At 42.7% G+C, this 21,702-nt stretch overlaps 1 protein-coding gene across 2 annotated transcripts in view; it reads left to right on the top strand.

Annotated features, from left to right (window-relative positions):
• LOC124146612 (kinesin-like protein KIF16B) overlaps nt 1-21,702 on the top strand; it is a 60,503-nt gene that overhangs the window by 16,237 nt on the left and 22,564 nt on the right. Inside the window, exons 6-21 of one of the 2 annotated variants that reach the window (XM_046516968.2) lie at nt 122-174; nt 1,182-1,297; nt 4,706-4,775; nt 6,412-6,484; nt 6,788-6,855; nt 7,867-7,967; nt 8,293-8,415; nt 8,758-8,930; nt 9,386-9,439; nt 10,211-10,270; nt 11,197-11,319; nt 12,267-12,333; nt 14,494-14,631; nt 15,520-15,605; nt 18,150-18,271; nt 21,254-21,307. In XM_046516968.2, the coding sequence (XP_046372924.2) occupies nt 122-174; nt 1,182-1,297; nt 4,706-4,775; nt 6,412-6,484; nt 6,788-6,855; nt 7,867-7,967; nt 8,293-8,415; nt 8,758-8,930; nt 9,386-9,439; nt 10,211-10,270; nt 11,197-11,319; nt 12,267-12,333; nt 14,494-14,631; nt 15,520-15,605; nt 18,150-18,271; nt 21,254-21,307 (1,481 nt within the window). The remainder of the gene's footprint in view (nt 1-121; nt 175-1,181; nt 1,298-4,705; nt 4,776-6,411; nt 6,485-6,787; nt 6,856-7,866; nt 7,968-8,292; nt 8,416-8,757; nt 8,931-9,385; nt 9,440-10,210; nt 10,271-11,196; nt 11,320-12,266; nt 12,334-14,493; nt 14,632-15,519; nt 15,606-18,149; nt 18,272-21,253; nt 21,308-21,702) is intronic. The other variant, XM_046516969.2, reaches the window with a different exon arrangement.

Raw genomic sequence — 21,702 nt, 5'->3', positions numbered from 1 at the left:
GAATTGAACTTATTAAGGATATAATACTTTGCGTACAGTTACGTTTGAAGCTCAGTTTTGGTGTGTCAGTAATAAAAAAAGAACCATGACAAATTATTTAATCATGTCAATTGTTTTGCAGAGTTTGTTTTCAAGGATGACAGATGAAAATACTTCTTATCGAACTGAAGTCAGGTAATGAACTATTCACTTAAGATCACTGCTGTCATGAATGGCTAATGTATGGACCACTGAACTGTTTCCTTATTACAAATAGACAGAACCAGATACATCTTTCAAGTCCATGATTATTTGTTGTTATGTTCATGGGGTGCATGGGTGGCCCGCCATTTGCTGTGCAGAGTTGCGTCCCTTGGTCACGCCAGAAACCTATGATTGTGGGTTCGAATGCTGGTTCACCCTGATTATGTTTCTAGGTTTGTCAGCACCATACCCATGCTCATGGGCTTCCCCAAAGTGGTAAATGTCTGAGACCTGCATCATTTTGTCCTTTCCGGACACAGTAACTGGAATACTGTCGAAAGAGGCATTATAACCAACTCACTCATTCACTAATGTTCATGGCCGAAAAAGGTGCCTGGTAACAGTGTCAGAACTAATTGCATTTGTATCCCTAGCCACTGCATGCATTCCTGCGCTTCTTCGTCGTCGGTTAAAACTTAAACAATACAGTAAACTACTTTTATAACGAACACGCTTATAACAAACTGACGGATGTAACGAACTTATTTTTTTGTCCCGACTATTTGCTGTAGTTATGCTGTATATATGTAATAACAAACTACGGTTATAATGAACTAAAATTAGTGGTCCCGTTGAGTTCGTTATAACCGTAGTTTACTGTATTGCATCACACATTGTGGACCTGGGTGGTCCAGTCTTTTAAGGTGCCATATTTCGCTGTGCAGAGTTGTGTCCCTTAGGCTGCTTGAAACCTGTGATCATGGGTTGGTGGAATCGTGGTTCGTCCTGATTAAGTTTCATGTTTTGTCAGCACTGTACCATGCTTATGGGTTTTGCCAAAGTGGTAAATGTCTAAGACCTGCATCAATATGGGCTTCCCTCCTATGGCAAGCTGACACATTGTGATATTGTTGTAAGTGGTGTCAACATGGGTAAACCATACTCTCATCACTCATCAAACAACATTCACTCACACAGTAGCTCATGTTTGCTTGCAGTTACCTGGAAATCTACAATGAGAAAGTGCGCGATCTCCTCCGTCCGAACTCCACCAATAAGCCAGTGTACAGCCTGCGTGTCCGGGAACACCCTAAAGAAGGCCCATATGTCCAGGGTGAGTAGTGCAGGCACAGCTTCCCAGCTCGGGACTCTGAGGGGTAGAACAGTTCCCCAGTATCCCAGGCTTTCATAGAATAAAATGAAAAAAATAAAAAAGTGGTAAGATATAAGGTGTTAATATGGTTTCTTATTACAGGGGACCAGTATTTAGATCTGACTTCACTGGGTCCCCCGTGGATCCTTGACATGATGGCCACATGCCTCAGATCTGCCTTCACTGGGTCCCCCATGGATCCTTGACATGATGGCCGCATGCTTCAGATCTGACTTCACTGGGTCCCCCCGTGGATCCTTGACATGATGGCCGCATGCTTCAGATCTGACTTCACTGGGTCCCCCGTGGATTCTTGACATGATGACCACATGCTTTAGATCTGACTTCACTGGGTCCCCCGTGGATCCTTGACATGATGACCACATGCTTCAGATCTGACTTCACTGGGTCCCCCGTGGATCCTTGACATGATGACCACATGCTTCAGATCTGACTTCACTGGGTCCCCCATGGATCCTTGACATGATGGCCGCATGCTTCAGATCTGACTTCACTGGGTCCCCCCGTGGATCCTTGACATGATGGCCGCATGCTTCAGATCTGACTTCACTGGGTCCCCCGTGGATTCTTGACATGATGACCACATGCTTTAGATCTGACTTCACTGGGTCCCCCGTGGATCCTTGACATGATGACCACATGCTTCAGATCTGACTTCACTGGGTCCCCCGTGGATCCTTGACATGATGACCACATGCTTCAGATCTGACTTCACTGGGTCCCCCGTGGATCCTTGACATGATGGCCACATGCCTCAGATCTGCCTTCACTGGGTCCCCCATGGATCCTTGACATGATGGCCGCATGCTTCAGATCTGACTTCACTGGGTCCCCCCGTGGATCCTTGACATGATGGCCGCATGCTTCAGATCTGACTTCACTGGGTCCCCCGTGGATTCTTGACATGATGACCACATGCTTTAGATCTGACTTCACTGGGTCCCCCGTGGATCCTTGACATGATGACCACATGCTTCAGATCTGACTTCACTGGGTCCCCCGTGGATCCTTGACATGATGACCACATGCTTCAGATCTGACTTCACTGGGTCCCCCATGGATCCTTGACATGATGGCCGCATGCTTCAGATCTGACTTCACTGGGTCCCCCCGTGGATCCTTGACATGATGGCCGCATGCTTCAGATCTGACTTCACTGGGTCCCCCGTGGATTCTTGACATGATGACCACATGCTTTAGATCTGACTTCACTGGGTCCCCCGTGGATCCTTGACATGATGACCACATGCTTCAGATCTGACTTCACTGGGTCCCCCGTGGATCCTTGACATGATGACCACATGCTTCAGATCTGACTTCACTGGGTCCCCCGTGGATCCTTGACATGATGGCCACAGGCTTCAGATCTGACTTCACTGGGTCCCCCGTGGATCCTTGACATGATGGCCACAGGCTTCAGATCTGCCTTCACTGGGTCCCCCGTGGATTCTTGACATGATGGCCGCATGCTTCAGATCTGACTTCACTGGGTCCCCCGTGGATTCTTGACATGATGACCACATGCTTCAGATCTGACTTCACTGGGTCCCCCGTGGATCCTTGACATGATGGCCACATGCTTCAGATCTGACTTCACTGGGTCCCCCGTGGATTCTTGACACGATGGCCACATGCTTCAGATCTGACTTCACTGGGTCCCCCGTGGATCCTTGACATGATGGCCACATACTTCAGATCTGACTTCACTGGGTCCCCCGTGGATTCTTGACATGATGGCCACATGCTTCAGATCTGCCTTCACTGGGTCCCCCGTGGATCCTTGACATGATGGCCACATGCTTCAGATCTGCCTTCACTGGGTCCCCCGTGGATCCTTGACATGATGGCCACATGCTTCAGATCTGCCTTCACTGGGTCCCCCGTGGATCCTTGACATGATGGCCACATGCTTCAGATCTGACTTCACTGGGTCCCCCATGGATCCTTGACAAGATGGCCACATGCTTCAGATCTGACTTCACTGGGTCCCCGGTGGATCCTTGACATGATGGCCACATGCTTCAGATCTGACTTCACTGGGTCCCCCGTGGATTCCTGACATGATGGCCACATGCTTCAGATCTGACTTCACTGGGTCCCCTGTGGATCCTTGACATGATGGCCACAGGCTTCAGATCTGCCTTCACTGGGTCCCCCGTGGATCCTTGTGACATTATCACCATGTACCTCGTGTCAGTTACAAATAAATCTTTCAAACCAGACCTCTTTTGCTTGATGTTCCTCCCAGTTAAGGTGCGGGTCGAACAAGTACACAAGTCTCCAGCAACTTGTGCTGGTTGTAAGATGCGACCCCATGAAAATTCCAGGTTAAATAGGTCCCTAGCAACCTATGCTGGTTGTAAGAGGCGACCCCAAGGGAATTCCAGATTAGATAGGCCCCCAACAATCTATGCTGGTTGTAAGAGGCGACCCCATGGGAACGCCAGGTCCGATAGGACCCCAGCTTCTTGTGCTGGTTGTAAGAGGCAACCCCATGGGAATTCTTGGTCGGATAGGTCCCCAGCAACTTGTGCTGGTTGTAACAGGAGACCCCATGGGAATTCTGGGTTAGATAGGTCCACAACAATTTAAGCTAGTTGTAAGAGGCCACCCCATAAAATTTCCAGGTTAGATAGGTTCCCAACAACCTATGCTGGTTGTAAGAGGCGACCCCAAGGGAATTCAAGGTTAAATAGGTCCCCAACAACCTATGCTTGTTGTAAGAGGCCCACCCTATGGGAATTCCAGATTAGATAGGCTCCAAACAATCTATGCTGGTTGTAAGAGGCGACCCCATGGGAATTCTGGGTCAGATAGGTCACCAGCAACTTAAGCTGGTTGAAAGATGTGTATCCATGGGAACTCTGGATCAGATAGGTCCCCAGCAGCCTATGTTGGTTGTAAGAGTCGACCCTGTGGGACTTCTGGGTTAGATAGGTCCCCAGCAACTTAAGCTGGTTGAAAGAGGTGTATCCATGGGAACTCAGGTCAGATAGACCCCCAGAAACCTGTGCTGGTTGTAAGAGGTGTCTCCATGGGAACTCCGGGTCAGATAGGTCCCCAGCAGCCTATGTTGGTTGTAAGAGGTGTATCCATGGGAACTCAGGTCAGATAGGTCCCCAGCAGCCTATGTTGGTTGTAAGAGGTGCCTTGATGTATCTGTGGCCAGGCTCGATGACTTGGATGTATCATCATACCCATATAGCCTGGATCAGTGATCACAATATCAAATAATGGATTGTCTTGTTCAGACTTGATTATTTACTGGCTGCTGTCACATAGCTGGAATATTGCTGAGAATGATGACAAACAACTTCCATACTGACATTCATTTATCTACTATTTCAGACCTGTCCAAACACATAGTGAAGAAGTATGGTGATATCCACCGCCTGATGAGTAAAGGTAACATTAACAGGTGAGATAGGTACACTTTTTATGTGAGGCCATTATTATCCCCCATGAAGTGGGGTGGGGTATATAGGAACGGAGTTCGTCTTTCTGTTTGTCCGTCTGCTTCACAAAGGGACAAATTTTCTCAAAAAACTATTTTAAGTCAGATAAGTGAAAGTTTACATGATGATGTTACTGGTTATGACCTCAAATGAGTTGGAAAATTGGTGTCGTAAATTCATTGTTTTATGGTTTTGGCCCTTTCTAGATGTTATTTTACTTTGTGCATACAGTGTGAAATGGGAACAAGTTTTCTCAGAAACTATTGACGTTACATGAATGAAAGTTTGCATGCTTATCTGAGAGATATTTGTCAAGATTGAGTTAAAAAATGGGTCCTGTAATATATTATTTACAGAGTTATGGCCCTTGATCCATGTTTTTTTTTAACTAGGTGCATAGTGTCTGCAATAGCAGATAGGGACAAGTTTTCTCAGAAGCTACTTAAGTTAGCTTATCTAAGAGATACCTTTTAAGACTAAGTTATTTTGTCCAGAGAAGGGGCCTTTTGTGTGTATTTATTTCACATTTAATCATTTTATTCTGATGACATAAAGCTGCCCAAGTGCCTAGCTCTTCTTAAGGCTTTATGGGACTATTTCTTATAGTTTATGCTCACTACTTAATGAACAAACATGGCTGGGGATAGTGAAAACGCTGTTTTCTTTCTTTCTTTTTCGTTCGATCCTCAATCCACCAGCCCTATTTTCTTTTTCGTTATACATGCAAAATTAAATGAAGACACTCCCATGGGGTTAATTGATCCCGATCTGAATCATGCATATGATGGATCACACCACCAAATGGTGAGATTTAAGTTATCAGGTTAAGGTAAAACGTGTGGTTTAGGGTAAAAATATAACTTATACTTATCTTAACTAATACTCTATGGCGCCTATCCAGCCAGCCCCGCTTCCGGTATATGTGTTTCGGTCGTAAGGGTGAGTGACATGAGAGAGTGGAGTGTATACAGGCTTGGTCATGTGCTTCCTGTGCGGCTGTGTGGCTGTGTGGCTGAGGGATGTGTTCGGGTGAGATGTATTTCTCTGTTCTCGGGAACACAGCACAGGAGTTTCCACTACCTTTTCGGATTGAGATGAGATAAGCAATAAGTATGAGTTATAAATGATGTATTTAGCCTAAAAAATATATGTTTGTTTGTTTAACACCACACTATATTCCAGTTGTAGGATGACGGCCTGGAAATAATTGAGTCTGGACAAGGCAAATGAGTGATTGATATTATGAGCAAAGTCCCTTGCCCCTTACGACAAGCGTAGTTTGCCAGGGAACAATTCTACCTCAGATTCCCGGAGGGGTAGATCTTCCCCATAAAAGCTTATATTTGACCACTATTGCCACTTCTTACTTGCTTGTCGTAAGAGGCGACTAACAGGATCGGGTGGTTGGTGCATGTCATCGTATCCCAATTGCGTAGATCGATAGTAACAATGTCAATCACTGGATTGTCTGGTCCAGACATGATTATTTTGCAGACCACTGTCATATAGATGGAATATTGCCAAGTGCGGCGTTAATCAACAAACAAACAAACTTCTTATGTTGAGGATATTGACAAGATGTACCTTGTGTTCTTTCAGAACCACTGCTTCAACCAATATGAATGACGTCAGTAGTCGATCTCATGCTATCTTTACTATAGTCTTTACACAGGTAAGTTGATGGATAGATTAACATTATTTGCAGTGCCATCTCAAAGAGGAGTTCTATTACTCTGTTAATTTTATTTGTACCTACAAATGTTTTACTTTGATGAAATAGGTTTCCATTATTAAACATTTGCTTAGTAGCAAAATACCATATTGGAAAGGGATCTTGGATAGTAATTATTTCATTAGTAAATGAAGTCCTTTTCACTTTGTGAAATGTCTCCGTTTTTTTAATGGAAATTGTACATTGTATCAGAATTTATGATTTTCAGGCATTTGTTAATGTATTGATTTTTATATCTTTCAGGCTCGTTTTGTGGATGAAATGCCTATGGAAATGCATAGTAAGATTCATCTGGTGGACTTGGCTGGCAGGTGAGTGAGCGGGGAGTTGGGGTTTACAGAGGGGGATGGGTTGAGATGGATGAGGGCTGCAGCAAGGGTCTACAGGTACAGATAAGCGTGGTTGGAGGAAATAGAAGTGCCTAAGGTAGGGCTGGGACGAGTCCAAATTTACTCCCTGGGTACCCAACCCCCTATTACCCGACTCTACCCACTAATGCCTGTCTGTCTCAAAAGTTTGATACAAATGTCCAGTTTAGAACTGTTTCACTGGAGTGCTGGCAAAAACTATTTAGATGCATAAATTACATTGAAATTGATTGAAGCTTTATCTTTACTCAAACATATAAAAGTTGGGAGGAATGTGTCCATAGTCAGAAAGGAACATTAGTAACCATACAGTTTTACTGTCATTAAACAATATAAAACATGACTAACCACATGTCTGGCTAGTCCGGTGGGTCCTAATCCGCACCCACACGAACCGAGTACCCAGGTTACCTATCCCAGCCCCAAGGGTTCTGAAGGGATAACAACTGTCTCTTTCAAATTCACTTTAGTGGTATGTGTAAATGTAGAGGACAATTCGCTTCATTTCTTTCCATGCACCTGAATAATGATAGTATCTAGTAGACCAGAACTAGAAATTTCTACTCACTGAAAGATGTCTTGAACATTTTAAGCAGATAGCTTTGGGTGAGAGGAGTGCAAACAATTTTATTGATTGCATAAATAGAATAAGAAAAATATACTTGTTTATATACAAATCTGTTAAAGTCATGAATCCTGTTACAAGTGTTAGTTATGGCTTTGATAACTATAGGCAATCTCATTTTAGTTAGTTGTTTAGATGAAACATATTTTTCTCTTCATGTTAATGATGACTAGGTAGAAGTATCAGGTGTGGTAGCAGATTCAGGGGACACAACTCTTCCAGTCATAGAGAATTGACTTACTCTCACCTCTGTTGAAAACACATGTTATCCTCCCTTTAAATGTCTGATGAGAAGCTATAGCAGACATTGCATTGGTTTCTGTCTGCAGTGAGAGGGCGGATGCATCCGGTGCTACAGGTCAGAGGCTGAAGGAAGGGGCCAGCATCAACAAGTCTCTCGTCACCCTCGGCAACGTCATCTCTGCACTAGGTGAGCCAGATAGGCGTATTATCAGACTGTCTTTTATAAGGTGAGAAAATAAAGACTTAAAAGACTTATATCAGACTGCTATATAAAATGAGAAAATAAAGACTTAAAAGGCTGAATTTTTGTAATTTATATTTTTCTCAAAAAAATATGGAATTGAAAGAAATATATCAACTCAGTATGCAACAAAATTATTTTAAAATGTCTGTATATTTCCAGGGAAATTATTAATAGGGGAGTGTATATTTCTAGGGAGTGTTAATAGTGTAACTGGGGTATCTGAGTAGAGCTGGGATTTCCCTCACTTACTTGTCTGTGTGTTTAACAGCTGAGATGTCGGAGAAGACCAGCAAGAGCAAAATGCCGACTTTCATCCCATACCGAGACTCAGTTCTCACCTGGCTGCTGAAGGACAGCCTTGGGGGCAACGCCAAGACCATCATGATAGCCAGTAAGTACAGGGTGTGCTGAGGTGATACGTACACCATGCCCCTTCTGAAGTAGGTGATACTTAGACCATGCCCAGCCTGCAGTAAGTGATACTTAGACCATGCCAAACCTGGAGAAGGTGATACTTAGACCATGCCAAACCTGGAGAAGGTGATACTTAGACCATGCCAAACCTGGAGAAGGTAATACTTAGACCATGCCAAACCTGGAGTAGGTGAAACTCAGACCACATGTAGGCCCTTGATTATTTACAGGCTGCCTGAATATTGCTGACTACAGCATAAATGAAGATGCAAACCTCCTGTGTCCTTACAACACTAAGAGGCTGTTCTGTCTGTTACAGCTATATCACCTGCAGATGTTAATTATGGAGAAACACTGAGTACTCTCCGGTATGCAAATCGGGCCAAGGACATCATCAATCGTCCAACAATTAATGAGGATCCAAATGTGAAACTGATTCGAGAACTGCGAGAAGAAATTGCACGTTTACAAGGACTTATCGGAGGGGATGTGGTGAGTCGCAATTTCATCTTCTTGTTGATCGATGTAACTGGAGCATGTAGAAGATTAGGTTATACAATAACTTTATAATGAAATATTTTCAGTGTAACCTTGATTCTACGGTTAAGTTCTCAGTGCGCTGAATGCCAAATTCTAGATGAATAAATAAATATATAGCTGTTCCCAGGAGTAGTTGTCTGGAAAGCAAGGTTGCAGAACAATTAGGGTCAAGACTAAGCTTTATTTATGTAGTAGGAAACACTTGACTTAAAAATACAAGTTTCATATATTCAAATCAGATTATTAAGACTTGGGTTAGTATCAGAAAGATGACATGAAAATGTTATAAAGTGTTTATGCATATCGTGATACACACCAACTGCCCCGTGTAGACCCAAGCTACTACATTTTACCCTTTGTTACCAGCTAGGTTTTACAGCATGTTGAACAATATTTTCTGTTTTCAGAATGGGATGGCATCTCCCAAAGTGCAAGAAAAACTTCATGAGAATGAGGCTAGGGTAAGTTTTGTTCTGATCTTTGTACTGTAAGGGGAAATAAAATAATAGTCTTGGTTCTCTGGCACTACCCGCATCATCATAAAGTCTGGGGGCGGTCGGGTAGTCAAGTGGTCAAAGTGTTCGCTTGTCATGCCGAAGACCCGGGTTCGATTCCCGACATGGGTACAATGTGTGAAGCCCATTTCTGGTGACCCCTGCTGTGATATTGCTGAAATATTGCTAAAAGTGATGTAAAATCATACTCACTCACTCACTCACTCATAAAGTCTGCAGCACGTTTGTCTTTATTTCCATTTTCAAAGAAATATATAAATCCTAATACTTAAAAACAGTCGATCCAGTATGTCACACAGTTACTTCCCTTTACATGCACACTGCTTTACTGCGAATGTCATGTTATGGTCATGGCAGCAAAAGGAGTTTGTATGCTTGTTTATGTAGGGAGGCTCTTTCCCAGGTTCATGGTACTCAACAGTTTATTTGGTAACATACTATTTAAACAAGCAAAAAAAATAAAAACACACGCCCGCCCTTCACTATGTTTTCAAAAGTCATTGCCTGAGATCTAATTTATGAATAACAGCTGTAAGAGCAGACTTTGTGCAAGTGCAGACTTGGTGTAAGTGCAGACTTGGTGTAAGTGTAGACTTGGTGTAAGTGCAGACTTGGCGTAAGTGCAGACTTGGTGTAAGTGCAGACTTGGCGTAAGTGCAGACATGGTGTAAGTGCAGACTTGGTGTAAGTGCAGACTTGGTGTGTTTGTGTTTCCAGATCAAGATCCTCACACAGGAGTGGGCCGGGAAGTGGAAGGAGGCTGCCAGCATCCTACAGGTAACTCCCATCACTGACTCCCATCACTGACTCCCATCACTAACTCCCATCACTAACTCCCATCACTAACTCCCATCTCTAACTCCCATCACAGACTCCCATCTCTAACTCCCATCACAGACTCCCATTACTAACTCCCATCACTGACTCCCATCACTGACTCCCATCATTAACTCCCATCACTAACTCCCATCACTGACTCCCATCACTAACTCCCATCACTAACTCCCATCACAGACTTCCATAACAGACTCCCATCACTAACTCCCATCACTAACTCCCATCACTAACTCCCATCACTAACTCCCATCACAGACTCCCATCCCTGACTCCCATCACTAACTCTCATCACTGACTCCCATCAACTAGATGCTTTTCATCAGGATTTCAGGGCCTGTTCTCCCAAGCGATCTTATTACCTGAATGTTGTAAGGCTATGTTATAGTATGGGAGTTACGATCATCTAAGTGCTAAGATCCTTTGTGTTATCATATCCCATCAATATGCTACTCAACTTTTGATAGGGATAATCAGATGTCATTCTATTTAAATATATACTTTATATATAATGAGAATAATTGTTGTGTATCATGGAAGGACACAAATATCCCTATCCAATGTAGAGTAGCATATGTTATTGCTTATATTATAGCCCATCAACTGCTGCTTTATGTGGCTCACACTCCATTGTTTTCATCATGAGATAGAGTCGTAATATTGCTATCTGCAACAAACAGAATATTCACTTGCTACTTCAATTCTTATTTTGTACATTGTCTGGTATCTGCAACTAGATTTCTGTGGTAAGAAAGGGAGGACTTTGAGTAGGGTAGAGACTGGTGTCTTGGTGATAGATGGGGATATATTGTGTCTGTGAGAGTCACTGAGATAGCCCATGACTACAATACTGACCTTGTATTGAACAGGAGCAGAAGACGCTGGCGCTGAGGAAGGAAGGGCTTGGCGTGGTCCTGGACTCAACACTGCCACATCTGATTAGGTTTGAGGATGACATTCTCAGCACTGGCATCATGCTGTACCACCTCAAGGTAGCCATGTTGGATGAACTTGCTCCCAACCACCCACTCATGTTCTGTTCAGCCTAAGTTATGTAGTTAGGTTATCTCCTTGTGATAGGTAGTATTGCATATATTTGGTACAGATCTTCTACAATGTAACATTGCATTTGTCAAATATTGTAGGCAGTTTTAAGCTACCACATTTGGCTGTGCAAAGCTACCTCCCTTGACCCTGCCTACAAGGTTATGTATACTAGTGTATACTAGTCTGGACTCATGTCGGTTTTATAGTGCTGCTCCACTGAGATACCATGCCACAGTTCAATGTGGATACTCCAGTCACACAGTCCAACAAGTCCTTGTTTATTCCCTCAATGCCGAGAGCCAGACAGGGAAACAACAAGTACCTACTTTTAATGTCTTTTGGTATGACTCAGCTGGGGATCGAACCTCTGGACTACTGCTCTCACCACAGAGACTGCAAGAATATGTTGATCAATTGTTTGTGTCCCAAATTAGCCCAGACCTCTCAGGACCATACCTCTGTGCTTATGGGTTTCACTGAAAGTGCTTTGGTTTCACATTTCATCCGACCAGTGAAGAAGCAGGGTAGAATAGGTCTTCAGCAACCCATGCTTGCTGTAAAAGGCCATTATGCTTGTCGTAAGAGGCGACCTACGGTGGTCAGGCTCGCTGACTTGGTTGATGCGTGTCTTCGTATCCCAATTGCGTGGATTGATTCGCGTGATGTCAATCACTAGATTGTCTGGTCCAGACTCAATTATTTGAAGACTGCCATCATATAGCTGAAATATTGCTGAGTGTGGCGTTAAACAACAAACAAACAAACTACTTTCCTCCCACATTTAGCAGACATGTTTTGATATTATTGAAAAACTAAAGCTGTGTAAGAATGATCTCGCTTCCCCTAGGAATTGGCCCTCCAGTGGTTATACAGATGGTGTATTGTGTTCCAGGAAGGGGTGACTACTATCGGCGTCGATGAAGCAGGGGCTGCTGTCAATGGCCCGCGTCCTGATATTGGTGTGTACAAACTTACACTTCTACGTTCTCTTGATAATCATACCTTGTTATGTCGCATAGGGAGGTGTCTCTCTGGCCTCCAGTTGATAAACTCACGTGCAGTTTGTTTGTAAGAGGGTCCTGATGGGTGGGTCCCATAAGCAGTAAGCAGTAAAATTTAGGTTACTTTTTCATTAAGCAGTATTTTTCTTCTTTTTCAATAAAATCGTCGCAAAAAATTCCTAAATCAGCCATGGCAGGACATGGGACTTTTAGTTCTGCTTTCGTTTCATCCTGACAATTCATATTTTTAATACCTGGTAAAATCTCAAGCCTGCTTTCTGTGGCGAAGCATTTGGGTCTTGAAGACAGACTGTTTTTTACCATTTTAATCATTTTACGATAAGCAGTAAATTATTTATTTACGTTAAGCAGTTATTTTTTGGTATTTTAAGATAAGCATTTACGATAAAAAAAGATGACCTTTATGTTTACGATAGTGTTTGAAGGGTGTTTTACGTTAAGCATTAAAACCCATCACGAACCCTCTTGTAACCAAGCAGTACAATGGGAAACATATTGACTCCCTTGACAGGCCTTGGAGTGGAGAAATGTAAATTGGTCTAAAATGACAAAATTAATACTGGGAAATGTCATCTATTGAGTTCGAATGCATTGTTTATTTCCAGTGTCATCAACATAAGAAGAAAGACTTCTGGCTGTTTTGGGTTATGTTTGTTTATTTCTTTGCACATTGTATTATGATTATAATGAAGAGAGTTAATGGATGTCAACGTCTTTTTTATGAGGAACACAATAGTATTTTTTTCATAATAATAACAAAAATTGTTTTATTCATAAATATTTGTCCCTCGGTGTACCTCCTCACAATGTGGAGAGATGCCTGAGTGCACTCACAGCAGTTGGTTGGGAAATATTCAGTGAGTGAGTGAGTGAGTATGGTTTTACGCCGCTTTTAGCAATATTCCAGCAATAGCACGGCGGGGGACACCAGAAATGGGCTTCACACATTGTACCCATGTCGGGAATCGAACCCCGGTCTTCCGCGTGACGAGTGAACGCTTTAACCACTAGGCTCCCCGACCACCCCGGGGAAATATTCAGACTTGCTCGCTGGCATAGGCGGTTGATTGTGTGCCATTGTACCTTGGCATCATGGAACATTGATCCTACTGTTAGACACTGGTTTTCCTGGCTCAGATTTTATATTTGCAGGCACCCATGCATTATATACTGTAAATCCTGAAATTGATGTCTCCCAAAATTATTGTAAGCTTTTCCCTAGCCAAATATGAATTATGAAATTAAAAGATGAAATCATTGTTTCCGTCCATTCGCAAAAACCTGACGTGACAATAAACTCCAATATGTCCAGATAATAATGTGTCATTTTATTAATGCCAGTAAGGGACACTCGCATTTTCATATCAATTTCATTCTCACAATTTCATGATTTACAGGAGTTTGAATATTGTTAACTGCAGAAGACTCAATGAATAGTAAATATCTGAATATTGTGGTGCATGTTCAGCATGTGTTAAATATCATCACAGACATGAGATGCATTTGTGTCAACACCAGAAGTGTATAAAAGGGTGTTAGTGCATACTTAACAATAGTGTACCAATTGATGCAGGTATGGTACCAGGTGACCTTTATCTGCTTCAGATAACTCTTGTGTAACAACCTAAGCAACAATTCTACTGTAGATAATAGGTGTCAAACAAAATATTGACACAGATATGTAGATAAAAATGAAACTGTTCATTCAAGACTCCATGACTCCATGTGCTAATCCTACAGATAAATTCCATAGTTAGGGGTCCTTGTCCTCTGACGAGGCTGCATCTGCGGAGGAGACTAGATTGCCTTGAACTCATTGAAATGTTGGCCCAATAAATGCAGCAAGTGAAGTGAAGGAAGTTTGGAAAGTATCTCACCAGGTCAGTCCAGACAAAAGGTGGTACCGAACTGAGTAAGTAAAGGTCCAAATTTGACTGCAGGCATTCTGAAAGAAACGTTCTTCGACTTGCCTGTGTAACGTGTTTACAAGGAACACAAAGAGGCCTACCTGCCTGCATGTGTATTTTTCGACATTGTTGCCAGTGAGCCTGTTAATGTTTGTCAGTTGTGTATTAATTTCATCTTTTGTTTCCACAGCTCTGTCTGGTCCTGAAGTTGAACGTGAACACTGTGAGATTCGATACTATGACAAAGACGTGTTTCTCCACCCTCTAGAAGATGCTTTTTGTATGGTCAATGGCTACCCTGTCAATGAACCAGTCAAACTTACTCAAGGTAGGGCCTGCATCTCTGGAATAAAATAAGAATGTTGACAGGAGTAATTTTCGTAATAAGGAAATATCTGACTGATATGTAATTTGTGAAATGAGTTCAGTTGAAACAACATTGAAATTAGTTGTGAGTTTGTTGTTGATTTGTGTAAAATGCTTCAAATATCCTTTTCAATATTAGTTTAACTGATTCTGGATGGTTACAAATGTTTTGTATTTTCCTGATATTACACATTAAGAAAAAGCAGTTAACATCACTTGAAATTTTAAAATCTTATTCCTCAAATGGTAAGGCCCATTTTGTATGTGATGGGAAATGGTCATATTAAATAATGTATAGTTTCATCATTGAATATTTGCAATAAGCAACCAGTAGTGAATATATAATTATTTATTCTCTCCACAATCAATTATTGACACTGACCATGAATCATTGCATCGATACAGGTCACCTTGTCAATGATCAACTGTAACTTATCATAGGAACATCCATCTTCACTAGGCAAGGGAGTTAACTGACTTTAAAAGTCCAGTTTCCACCCTTGCCAAACTAGGCTGGTATTATGGAGTTATATTTTGGCTGGACTAACAAGTATATTCATAGTCCAATCAAAATTGCGTAACAAAATCGCAATCTGGTTTGTCAGTCAGATGTCCGGTAGATTGCAGGACTTGCAAAGCATGTGCCCTGCCAACTTAGCGTCAACAGATATTTTCAAAGTCTTTTCATGTTTTTAATCCAGGTGCTCACGGTTCAACCCTAGAAATTCCAGCCTAGTTCGGCAAGGGTGAATACTGGACTTTTATAGTCACTTAACTCCCTTGCCTCGGGAAGATGAGGAACGTCAATGTCAAATGTATAAACATAAAACTGAGTTATCTCCCCCTGCAGGTGTTGTGATTGTTCTGGGAAGAACTAACATGTTTCGCTTCAACCATCCAGAAGAAGCAGCTAAGATGAAACAAGAACTCAGCAAGGTAAAAATAAATTGAAAATAGAAAAAGCTGCAACTGCTCCTGGCCCATTTAAAATGTCCTGGGGATGAATGTGTCTCCAGTATGTCAGTGAATGTATGGTATTCATTGTGCAGAGGTGTGTACCCCAGACCATGATCATTGGTTTGAAACCCCAGATTCACCCTGAATATGTCAGAACTATACCTGTGCTTGTGGTTTCACTAAAGACCTGCAACACTTTAGGATTTCCTCTCACATCTGACTGTCATGCCTTGCTATGACTGAAATACTGTGCAAAGCGGAAATAAACTTACTCACTCACTCACTCAATCACTCACTCACTCACTCACTCACTCACTCAACTATCAACTCAACCACTCACTCAACCACTCACTCAACTATCAACTCAACCACTCAACCCCTCACTCAACCACTCAACCACTCACTCAACCACTCAACCACTCACTCACTCACTCAACCAACCACTCAACCACTCACTCACTCACTCACTCACTCACTCACTCACTCACTCACTCACTCACTCACTCACTCAACCAACCACTCAACCAACAACTCAACCACTCACTCAACCAACAACTCAACCACTCACTCAACCACTCACTCACTCAACTATCAACTCAACCACTCAACCCCTCACTCAACCACTCAACCACTCACTCAACCACTCACTCAACCAACCACTCAACCAACCACTCACTCACTCACTCACTCACTCACTCACTCACTCACTCACTCACTCACTCACTCACCCACCCACCCACCCACCCACCCACCCACCCACCCACCCAACCAACCAACCAACCAACCAACCACTCAACCAACCACTCAACCAACCACTCAACCACTCACTCAACCACTCACTTAACTACTGGGGCGGTCGGGTAGCCTAGTGGTTAAAGCGTTCGCTCGTCACGCCGAAGACCCGGGTTCGATTCCCGACATGGGTACAATGTGTGAAGCCCATTTCTGGTGTCCCCCGCCGTGATATTGCTGGAATATTGCTAAAAGCGGCGTAAAACCATACTCACACACACACACACTCAACTACTATTTCAACCATTCATTCCTCTCACATCCGACTCTCACGCCATGCTTTGACTGATATACTGTTCAAAGCGGAGATAAACTCACTCACTCACTCACTCACTCACTCAGGAATATAACCACTCACTCACTCACTCACTCAGGAATATAACCCAAAGTAGTGTTAAACCCAACTCACTCACTGTATAGATGATAGATCTATGGTAGGACTCAAGGAAATAATCTGTTCATGGAACAATTTCTTCAGAGGTTTTACAAAAAGAAAAATATACGTTTTTCCATTGACAATCTGGATATTCTTAAAAAGATTTTGGCTTTGCATTTCAGAAAAAAAACCTTGTGTGTTGTGAAGCACACCCTGAGAAATCTATTGTTTCAAACAAAATTCCTAGACAAAAGTTTTGTTGTATTTCACTCTCAGCAGAATCTGTTGATGTTTCTTTATCCATACTTTCCAAAAATATTCAAGAAATTCTCCACATTTGTGTAAAACTTCACAGCATTTGATGAGTTGAGTATCACTGGTAGAAAAAGTAGGTAGTCTGTATTCTGTATTTAGCCCCAATCTTGACAGTGTCCTGTTAGTGTATTCTCTGCAAACTGCTGCATTGTCCGTCTGCTCCACTCTGTGTTTGCACACCATCCTAATGTTGACAATTTCAGATGGGGTTTGAGCAGAGGGGCTGCACACATCACGATGTGGTCCAGCCAGGTTAATTACCTCGGACACTCATCACGACCTGTCGACTTTATAAATCCAATGTATTCCTGAATAAAATTGTATCAAGAAGAGTGTGGAAAGAGCTTGGAAGGTTAACCGTTTCCAGAGCTGCTATGTTGGATGTGTGCTATGTATGTTAGGTGTGGGGACAGAATTTAAATGTCCACTATGTGTTGGTACATTCCAAGCCTAGCAAACAGGGCCAGGATTAGCAGTGGACCGCTGTGCAGGTCAAGTCAATATTGAACGATGATCTGTGATAATGAAATTACCAGGCATCCTTATCATGACTGTGGGGACGTCAGGCCAACAATGGCCATCACAGTGTTTCTCAAACTCCCTTTATAAACTAGAGTGTCTCACGACAACTGTGTAGGTTTGGCCGTCTTGATCATGTTGAATAGACTCTGTATTGGTTTTATCCATTATGTTCATTCCCTCACATGTCTATTGTTAATTATCCGTTCTCTTTGTCTTTGGTGTTTGCCTTTGCTGTACTTAAACAACATGCCAAGCCGATGCTTCTTTTTTTTCTCTCTGTTGCATTTATTTATAATGTTATGATATATGTTTGGGTTACTTTTCTTACACTGTTAACATTTAATTCTGTCAGTAAGGTAAACAATATGTTTATGCTATTACCATGTGATGGGATGTATTTTGTTTTCACCATGAATGATACTTTGTTTGATGAGAAATCGGACCTTGTGCAATCTTGGCGTGACCTGTGGACATTCATTTGTAAACACAATATTTACTGTCATGGCCTTCCGTTTCAGTCTACCTCAAATCTGAATCTTTCGACAAACTCCCTCCTGAGTCACTCTCGTACATCTCTGCTGAGCCACTCCATGACAGATCTGTATCGGTCAACAGACAGCCTCTCTCCACAGAGCTCAGGGTGAGTGGGGACTGGGGGTGGGGCGGGCGGTGGAAGGGGGTGGGGGTTAGGGAGAGATTGTTTGATTTCAGGCAGTTGTGACTTAGTCTAATGCATGTTTAAAGCAAATAGCAGGTTCTTCCTTGCGAATGTTTACTGGCCTACTGACAGCCTCTCTTCACAGAGCTCAGGGTGAGTGTGGGGGGTGGGGCAGGCATTGAAAGGGGGTGGGGGTTAGGGAGAGATTTTTTATTTCAGGCAGCTGTGACTTTGTCTAATGTGCATTTATAGCAAGTTCTTCCATGCCAATGTGTACTGGTCTACTCACAGCCTCTCTCCACAGAGCTCAGGGTGAGTGTGGGGGGTGGGGCAGGCATTGAAAGGGGGTAGGGGTTAGGGAGAGATTTTTTATTTCAGGCAGCTGTGACTTTGTCTAATGTGCATTTATACCAAGTTCTTCCATGTCAATGTGTACTGGTCTACTGACATCCTCTCTCCACAGTGCTCAGGGTGAGTGTGGGGGGTGGGGCAGGCAGTGAAAGGGAGTGGGACAGGCAGTGAAAGGGGCTGGGGGGTAGGGAGAGATTGTTTGATTTCAGGCAACTGTGACTTAGTCTAGTGGGTATTTACAGCAAATAGCAAGTTCTTCCATGCCAGTAAGCACCGGTCTGTGTGTTGTATGCTTTCACTTAGGAGTGGACATTTCTGCTTAGCTGCTTAATGACCGGCCTGTACCTAGTGTTATCAGAAATCAATGGAAATACTTTTCACCAAGTATCTTATAACTATCTCTGACCGCCTGTGGTCTAGTGGTAGAGTATCCGCCCGGAGAGGAAGTTCCAGGGTTTGGTTCGATCCTCAGCTGCGTCATACCAAAAGACGTTAAAAGATGGTACTTGTTGTTACTTGCACTCGGCATTAAGCGGCTAAAACAAGGACTGGTCGACACAAACACAAACACACACACACACACATCAGTCATTAATCAATAATCTGAACACAAATTGTGCTGTTACATGAAGCATGACAATTTTATCACTAAAGAGCCCCTTGGTATTGTGCAAAATTGTCTCAGGTAGTGCCTACGTAAGACAATATGATGAACATGTTCAGTCTGAAGCAGCAAAGAAAGGTTTACCAGTTATTTCCAAAAAGCTCCGGCTAGGCCTGCTACGTGTGAAGACCATTGCATGAAGGTCAGACCAGCTAGATGAGCGTTTTGTTGTTGGTCATCATTGACTCCTAGCCTGATGTGATTCCCTTTGTATAGATCTCAAACCTAACCATCTTAGATAGTTAATGATTACATATTGTCCATACTGGGGTAGTTGTCCATAATTAAGTGTTGTCATTACTTGTTCTGAGATTTCTTACAGTTTGGTCATATAATGGTTGGATAATTTACATGTGTCTTAGTTGAATTTTAGCTCACCTCAGCGTCATCAATGTCAGATGATGTCATGGGCCTTTGGTCGTCAATCCAGTATGCAATGTTACCATGCCCACTATACTTATGACAATGTTCATGTTAAAGAAATCCAACTGTATGTCTGTTGGTCTGGGGTTTTGTACCTGAGATACATGGCTTTGTGGGGCATGGATGGCACAGTCGTCTAAGGCACCGCAATTCACAGAGTTGTGATACTTGGACACGCCAGTAACTTGTTCACCCCGATAATGTTTCTAGGTTTGTCAGCACCTTGTTGGTTTCACCAAAGTGGTAAACATCTGAGACCTGCATCACTTCGGGCTTTCGTCCCACACGGTGTGATATAACTGGAATACTGTTAAAAGCAGCGTTAAACCCAACTCACTCACTCACTCATTGTGGGTTTCACAAAAGTGGTAAACATCTGAGACCTGCGTCACTTCGGGCTTTCAGCCCACATCAAGCTGACATGGCGTGAAATAAATGGAATACTGTTAAAAGCAGCGTTAAACCCAACTCACTCACTCACTCATTGTGGGTTTCACCAAAGTGGTAAACATCTGAGACCTGCGTCACTTCGGGCTTTCGGCCCACCTTAAGCTGACACGGCGTGATATAACTGGAATAGTGTTAAAAATGGTGTTAAACACAACTCACTCACTCACTCATTGTGGGTTTCACCAAAGTGTTAAACATTTGAGACCTGCGTCACTTCGGGCTTTCAGCCCACATCAAGCTGACATGGTGTGAAATAAATGGAATACTGTTAAAAGCAGCGTTAAACCCAACTCACTCACTCACTCATTGTGGGTTTCACAAAAGTGGTAAACATCTGAGACCTGCATCACTTCGGGCTTTCCTCCCACATCAAGCTGACACGGCGTGATATAACTGGAATACTGTTAAAAGCAGCGTTAACCCCAACTCACTCATCTGGATTTGTAGCTCATCCCCATTATGCATGTAACATTCAGATTGTGTTCACCATGAATAGCTTCATTACTTTGGTGTTACTTCTTTAGGCACAATTCACAATTGTTTGACGTGGATGAGCACTTGAAGAATAAAACACATTTCAGTAACATGTTTTGTTTTGAAATCGTTTCAAAATCAACATCCATACAGATTATACTCATTTTTAACTTGTGATGGGAATATCTTGATTCTGTACCCCTGTTTAAATCCAAGGGATTTTAACCCATATTTCGTACATGCCATGAGGAGCTGCAATGGCTGCTGAATACTTTGTTGGCCATTTAGTGTGTCATCAAACACTTAATGCTGGTTTAACGTTCAGATGTTTACCACTTTGGTGAAAACCACGGGTATGGTGCTGACAAACCTAGAAACATAATCGGGGCGAACCGGGATTCAAAGCCACAATCATAGGTTTCTGGCAAGCCCAAATGACGCAACTCTGCCCAGCAAATTGTGGCACCTTAGACGACTGGGCCACCATTGCCCCCTGATGATTTATTTGTTGTAAGTTTATTAGCCTAGATTTAATATTTGCTCCCCGGCATGTGAGTATTGTGTGCACACTAACTGCATGTGTCTGCATGTCTCTGTTCCAGTTGGGAGCTTGAGCATGTCCACAGAGAGGAGCTTGAGAAGCTGGATCAGAAGAGGTGAGCAGACGCAACATCAGTACACATACAGAGTGGTCCTTTTAGGAACCTTATGCTAGAGAGAGGTTCCTTTTGGAGTTCCTGTGGGGATTCTGGAACAGAATAGGTCCAAAACATGACACGTTTGTCAATTAGAATATGTTTAAAATAAACAGAGGCCAACAATCCATCCAAAAAAAGCTTCAAAGATGTATTTTGCTTTGTTGGTATCTGACAGTGCGAAAACATCAAAATTAGAGGCGATGACTTGATGGATACACAAATAACCAACATTGTGAATAGTTATAATTTGAACAATGATCTTTCTTTTTGCATTACCATGTGTGGTAGTTGTGTGGAAGACTGGGTGACATGCCCCTTACTTGTCGTAAAAAGCCAACTAATGAAGAATTGTT

Source organism: Haliotis rufescens, unplaced genomic scaffold, assembly GCF_023055435.1.
Source record: "Haliotis rufescens isolate VD_foot unplaced genomic scaffold, xgHalRufe1.0.p SCAF_3, whole genome shotgun sequence".
In the NCBI taxonomy this organism is placed as follows: Eukaryota; Metazoa; Mollusca; class Gastropoda; order Lepetellida; family Haliotidae; genus Haliotis; species Haliotis rufescens.
This window is presented reverse-complemented; position numbering and strand designations above follow the sequence as displayed.